General features: G+C 35.2%; 1 protein-coding gene across 1 annotated transcript in view; it reads right to left on the reverse strand.

Moving 5' to 3' along the window:
* The window catches only part of cntnap5a (contactin associated protein family member 5a), an 87,871-nt gene extending 85,206 nt beyond the window's left edge, over positions 1-2,665 (reverse strand). Inside the window, exon 1 of the mRNA XM_079881324.1 lies at positions 2,383-2,665. Within this exon, the coding sequence (XP_079737450.1) occupies positions 2,383-2,464 (82 nt within the window). The 5' untranslated portion in view covers positions 2,465-2,665. The remainder of the gene's footprint in view (positions 1-2,382) is intronic.
* Positions 2,666-7,734: the final 5,069 nt, after the last annotated feature.

Raw genomic sequence — 7,734 nt, forward strand, 5'->3', positions numbered from 1 at the left:
ACTATTTAGCCCAGAATTCTCCATTAAAAATAAATAAATAATTTGTGAGAGTTCCATGAAGAACCTTTTACTAAATAAAAGTTTGGCATTTATATGTGTCCATAAGGAACCTTCAACAACCATGGAATCTTTGCATTGCACAAAAGCTTCTTTATAGTGGAAAACAGTTCCTTAGATTATTAAAAAGTTCTTCACACAAAGAAAAGCAGTGCTTACTGGAAGGTTCTTTGGGGAACCCAAAATGGATCTGTTATTTTAAGAGTGTATAGAACCTTCACATTGCACAAAAGTTCTTTGTAACAGAAAAATGTTCCATAAATTAGAAAATGTTTGCCATACTAATAATAAAAAAATATGGACCTTTCTTTGTGGAACCAAGAATGGTTATTATAGTGCAAAAAGGCACCATTATTTCTTAATGGAGTAATAGTGAATATATGGCAGCACAGTATGTTCTAGAGATGCTATTAAAACATGTTTGCAAGTCTCACACTCAGAAGACAATTCTCAATGACTTAGATCAACTATTCTGCATTATCTCTACTTCTATTCATTTTTTGAGGTAAAAAAAAAGCTGGATATTTTTACTACAATCATGTCCACAGACAATGTCAAAAAACACTGATCCTCTAGGTCTTGCCTCAGTTTGCCCTAGCCAGGTGAAACAAGGCTTTTATCTTGTGTCATGTTGAGACCATCCACTGTCCCAGTGGTCACAGTAAAAGGGATGTAGTTGTTCTTCCAGGGACACCAGATCTGAAAGGACATCCCCTTGTTATCCCTCTTTGAGAACCGAGCCAGGGGCTCCTGGGAGAGACAGAACCAACCATTATCTCTGTTACCTGACACAGATGACAAGGGCATGATGGATCTCCAGCTTTATTCTGGTACCCCTGTGGTAAATATGAGAATATCCTTTTGCATGTCCTCAGTAAGGATTCACTTCATCTGATCCAGATCCACAGAGCACATATCATGCTGAGCAGAGCCATGAATGAAGGAAGTTTTTGTTTCATATCATGTAACAATGCAAACGGACTCTGAATACATAGAAATGACAGATATCATTGCCTAGTGAAATCTACAGATACTTCCAGTAGCATAGTGTTTCTCATCTTAATAATACAGGAAAAGGTGGATCTATGAGGGGAACAATGTGCTCTCCTGATTCATGCATTTATAGCTGAGAAGGCACAGTGAGAACGCTTTAAACACATCGAGCTTCACACACATTGCGATCATTCACAGTAATGAAAATAAAATAAAGTGTGTTGGAATGACACTGGAAATCATCCCGTTTGGCGCACATAACTCAGCTACAACACTGAAATAGTATAGAGGAGAGCAAAGAACAGGTAAAACCATAAATTTAACTGATTAGAAATGAGCTACGGAGTGAAATCACATCATAAGAATAATTTCACGCTAGGTATATAATTTAATTTTGGGATGTCATTGCATAATGGATGTTACATGACAGGACTGGAATCATTTGGATGAGAAGGTTATCTTGTTTAATCTGATATACATGTTATAACTAGAATAATGGGAGAGGTTGTAACACTTTTCAATGTACTTCAACTGGAAGCACACAAATTAAAACAAAATGGTACAGTATATGTTCCTACATTTCTGATTAACAGAACTGTTGTTTTTAGAGCTTTTTTTCTCATTTTTAAATGTGTTATTTTGTTCCTAGCTGCTGAAAATGCTTCATATACAATGTTTACTGGTAATGCATGGGGAACTTGCCACAATCAATTAATGCACAAAATGTAAAATGTGCTTTATTAGTGTTACAACCCATCCGGTATTGCATATACAGCATTTAAGCGGTCTCTGTACTTTATATTAATTTAGACAGTTTAGTAATAAGTAGTAGTATTTTTAAACTACTTTATTTGGTAGCAGACACATATGGGAATATCATATAAAAGCTAATACACAAATAAACAATGAGTTGCAGACGTTGAAACAAAATGTTACAACATTGCCCATCTCCTACTTAATCGAGAAATGATACAACCTGCAAATAACTGCTTTTTATGCCTCATTTTTCGTGATAACATTTGAAATGCACAATGTCTCACACCTACTCCATTATCTTTTGGCAAATGCTTATGAGAAGTCACATCGTGAAACGCGAATGCAGTCATTCAACATTGTTACAGGTTCACCAGATCCAGTAAAAGTTCATATTTGCAGGAATAGTCTTTAAATCCCCTGCATTCTTTCAATAATTTAATTAATTTAAGGATCTCCGATTGTATAGTATCAGTATGAAATCATTGGGTCTAATAAAGACGCATTTTTAAAAACAAAATCACAAACCAAAGCAACTTTTAATGGGATACAGTGCTCAACGGCACTGCATGTACTTACAGTGACTGGCGCACATTGCCGAGCTGAGAACGGAGAACAGCGTCAGACTGACAGCAAAAGCCTGTGACTTTGGCGACTGCATCTTGTCCAGGTTTCCCGATGGCAGTATATCCTAAATGTGTATGAAAATAAACGTATTTCCAATACGATGCGTGTCTCTCTGTTCTCGTGAGTATTTCAGTGGCTCGTGCCTCTCTATCCTGACACCAGTGAGCAGCTGAAAGAAGCTCTTAAAGACACCCACAGCTCCCCAAACACCGTCATCGTCATCCCTCTAACGCGCACACACTTACACATCGCGCTCCCTCTTTTACCACGCGTCCCTCATTTTCCAAAACAAACACTGGTTGAGCTCCAAATGCATCATAAGTCAGTCCCATATGACGTATAAATTTGTTTTGGAGAAATAGAGGCGAACGATGTGGAAAAGTGTATGTGGCATATTCATCAGGGCATAGTGATTTCATCAGTGAATTGTGAGCCGGTACGCTTTCAGCACCATGGACAGCTCCGCAGCTGTTTTCCCTGCTGGAGATGTTCAGGAAGATGCTAGCTGGTTTCTAGCTGGTCTAAGATAACCAATCCACTTAGTAGGTCATTAGTTGGTTGACCAGCACCAGTTAATGTCTAACTTAGAATATTTTAGCTAGAAACCAGATGTTTCAACACAAAGCTACCAGCTTAAGATAGATTGTCCAGCAGGTTGAATTACGATTGACATCAACAACCAGTGAGTTAATTAAGCCTAGTTAGTGTTCCATTGCTTTACAGTTGACATTTTTCCAGGTGGTCTATAAAGCACGAGAAAAACTTCCGGAGGCTATGCGCTCGATGTTTTAACAATTTAAATACAGTTCTGAAAATTTCCCACCCTTTCTCTGTTGTCTGTGTAATTATAGCAACAAGAATTTTTAAAAATAAAGACATTTTTGTGAAAATATAATTTATTAATGCTAATGACTATTAGTATTAGTAGTGGCCAAATTACTCATCATTAGATTATGAATGTAAAACCTGAATTTCATGAAAGGAAAGTCTATGTAACTTAACAATATACAGTAAAGAAGTTGGCCATCAGTGCCACTGACCACTCAAAATTGTGAATAAAGATGGATGCTCAACATATTTTCGAAAGTGTTTGCCATCCTGTGAGCCTATCCATTTAGTCATGTGCACTATTTATTTATTTATTTATTTATTTATTTATTTATTTATTTATTTATTTATTTATTTATTTATTCATTCATTCATTCATTCTTGGCCTGGTGGTTGTAAACACTTTTGGATCTCATCCATCTTACTTTACTAGACAGCTGGTGACACCCATAGGTTTTAAATGGGATGACAACACCTGCCTACTGACTCAGACAACTGCTCCTCCATTTCCCTTTGTGAGGACTAAATGATTCACATGGAAAGAATAAACAGGAAGTGGAGTGAAAAGCAATTAATTATGTTCAAACGCCATGAAAAAATACATAAAAAGCTTTCGTTTGGCACCTGATGCTTTTAAAGTCAAGAACCAAACTCAATAAAACCGGCTTCATTATCTCATTTTTGGTCGCCTTTTCATCTTCATTTGGGGGTTATTCTCATCTTCTCACATTATCCTGACTGCATCACTGGCCAGATCAACAGCAGGTGAGTTAAACAACCTTAATCTAACCCAGTGACTGAAACTAAATCATCACAGGTGATGTGAAAGAGTATTGCTCTAAATATAGCGGTGCAGTAAACAGATGCTGTTGAGTGTACAATTCTACGGCATATTTAAGCATTCAAACTAATACCAAATAATGGAATTAAGAGATATTAAAGGGTCATACAGTAGATAGATAGATAGATAGATAGATAGATAGATAGATAGATAGATAGATAGATAGATAGATAGATAGATAGATAGATAGATAGATAGATAGATAGATAGATAGATAGAGACAGACATTGCAATGGAGGTTCAAACTGGTGTGGACAGTTGGATGATAAGTGTGTTTGTGCAACAGTGGCTTAATGTTGCGGTCAAGACTCCCACTGGGAAGAGTGATAAGCATGTTATCACATAAGAGAGTATAAACAGGCTTCACATGGGACAGAATGAAGAGGCAATAACATTAATATTTAAAGTTTTACCCTCTCAGTTCAGATGTCTGTTTCTCGTGGGTCAAAATACGAAAGATTTAAATATTAAGGAAGAAGTGAAGTCAAAGCCAGCACTTCAATATCTCTTTATCAATTATTTATTAACTGAAAACCATGCATGGCGATATGTCAGATAATGCGTATAGATCATATTGCTCATGAAATGGTTTGCTTAAACAAATGCATGACCACGCTTGCAGTTTGCAATGAATTGATCTTATTCATGAGCTGTAACAGTTTTTTCTATATTTGCACTACTTCATATTACATGGATCAATACTGAATGCTTTGTAGATCATCAATTGTGTGCAATAAATATGCTTGTGGTCTGATTAGTGCAAAAAGATTCATGATCTCAATGCCACAAAGATGCTAGAATTACGCACTCTATATCTAATCTCTATATGAGGACTTTTCAACCGTGCATGCTAGTTCCTGTTTTCTTCTCCAGTGGTTGTGATGGAATTAGATTTTCAATGTGACAAGAGTCTCTAGAGAATATATTGCTGAAGTTATTGTTTGATAGACTGTCCAATTATAGAATCATTATACACTATTTAATTGATATTTAAAATAGTCTGTGCTTTAATGCTTTAGTAGTAGAAGTTGCATTGGACTATTTATTAATGCACATAATGGTGGAAGAAAATGATTCATGTGCCTGCCTTCTACTGACGGCACTATTTCCACCATCTGCATAAATGCATTCAGTTCTCATTTATCTAGTAGCTCAATAGACTCCCCCTTAAGGTCTTACGCTGAGCTTTTTCTTGTTGGATGTCAAGTTATGAGTCTGTACCGAATCGCCATTAAATTACAAGGCCGCTTTTGACACTTTCTTCCACCCATACAAATCCGATTCTGGTTGAACATCGCCTTGCTAAAGATTGAGAACCATGAAAAATGTATTATTTATTCTAAATTCTCAAAGGTTGCTGGATGTTAAATATTTCAAGATCTCTTACATCGCCACTCAGAAACGGATACAATCTCACACAATGAAGAATATGTCTGCTTAAGGCTGTATACCAATCTTATCCAATGTCCAATGATGCTGTGCGAATTCAGCTCTTAGGTAATTTCCATATGGTCTTTCATCCTGGGAATACAGAATTCAGAGGTTGAGATTCTGGTTTGATAGATTTGTTTGGTGTACTATGGCTCAGCATTATTGCATTTAAAATGCTTATGTTTATGCTCTGCACCAAACTCTAAAATATATAATGAATACATTTTACACTTAGATCATCCTGAGCATTCACTGATATCAACAGTCAAAACTAACATTTGATTCATAAACTGTTTTTTTTTTTTTGTTTTTTTTTTAACTGTGATCACAATGTTCTTATTGTAAGCAGACCTGGAGTGAAATGGAAAGATTCTCCTATAACTGTTTGGAGGGATGGATTTTGTCTGTTCTGGTCTCCTTCATTCGAGCTGCTTCATTACTCACACCTCTCCAGAAGAGTCTTCACCTTCACTGGCCCTATCAACACTGAGTCAGATATATGTGAGGCTTGGAACGACAGTACTCCAAAGGGTAGATTTCCTTCATGAGACAGCTGTCTGTGTCTATCTACCTTTAAAGAGTGAACATTTGTTACAGAGTGCTTCAGGTCTTAGAATTTGTTTTGTTCAATTTAAATTTAACAGGAAATATGAAAATATAAACTGCAAAGTCTTTAATCAAACTTGGTATCTTTATATAAAACTAGTGGATTTTATGAAAAACAATTCTTGAGATATCCTCCAATAGAGGACCTAAATTTAGATACATTTATTCTGGGCACGACGATCTGAAAAGTCCCACACAACTCAGTTTTCTCTCCCGCTTAAATGAGTCACAGTGTGGATTCTGAATAAAACATTTTAGCATATTCAGACCAGTGCTGATATTGTTAACTAAAAATTATTTCAATATTAAAGCTGAACAAAAATAAAATAAGAAATATATATTAGATGACAAACTTAGACTTAAAATCTTAAATAAAAATGAGAAATTTTCCCTGGGCAGCTAACTGAAATAAATACATTTAAGTAGTAAATATGTAATAACAAAAATTTTAATAATAATAATAAAAAAAAAATTCAAGCTACAAACAAATATTTAAAAAAGTACAAATGTGAAAAACACATCATAATTACTCATAATTTCATAAGATCATAAACATAATTACTAAAACTAAAATTGAGATGAAAAAACTCATTCAAATTAATAATAAATACTATATAAATTATACTAAAAGGTTACACTTTATTGTAAGGTGTCATTTACAGTGTGATTATATATTTAAGTACTGAGTAATGTTAAATTAACAACATGTACTTACTATAGGGTTGGGGTTTGGTTAAGGGTTAGTTGCATGTAGTTATGCATAATTTACTATGGTAAGTACATGAAACATGTAACATGAACAATATAAAATAAAATGTCCACTACTAAAATAACAATGAAGCATTTATGAAGGCAAAGCCAACACATTTATCAAATATTTATTTATTAACTACATATTTATTATTATTATTATTAGTAGTAGTAGTAGTAGTAGTAGTAGTAGTAGTAGTAGTAGTATTGGATTTATAATCGTGTTTGATGTGCTGCAATTGTATTTCCATGTGGTAATGATGGGGAAAAAAAGGACCTTTTGCCTATATTACTTTCATTACAAGTCACCTCAGGCTCTTGTGCTCTAGATCGGAGTCCATATGGCTCTGTGTAAGGACATATATTCCCACTTCATAATAAACAAACTAAATCCATTATGAGAGGATGAGTTTGTTGACTAACGTAATTCTTCACTTGTGACTCTAGGTTAAAAAAAATAGGAGAGAAATCAAACTCTCACTGGCAAATTTCAGGCAAGGACTCATCAGTTTGATTTATAGAAACGCCAGTGACACCCATCATTTCTGTAATAGCAGTTACTGACAGATAGCATCACACGAGACGGCCGATGTCAGGGTGAGAAAGAAGTAATGCTCAAACAATGCATTTGCTATTTCAGAGCGGAGACACATTTGTTACAGGCTGACACTAAATATTATGAATGGTCAGGCAGGAGATTGTGGCATTCTCAGGGGTTTCAGAGATACTTCTGGTGCAGAGTTCACTTGGATATGTGAATTATATGTCTGTGGGAACATTTAAAGGTGAACTAATTTAAAGGTGAATATGCTGAATATACTGAATCATGCAACATCTGCCATATGCTA

The sequence above is a fragment of the Squalius cephalus genome (assembly GCF_949319135.1).
Source record: "Squalius cephalus genome assembly, chromosome: 9".
NCBI classification, from domain to species: Eukaryota; Metazoa; Chordata; class Actinopteri; order Cypriniformes; family Leuciscidae; genus Squalius; species Squalius cephalus.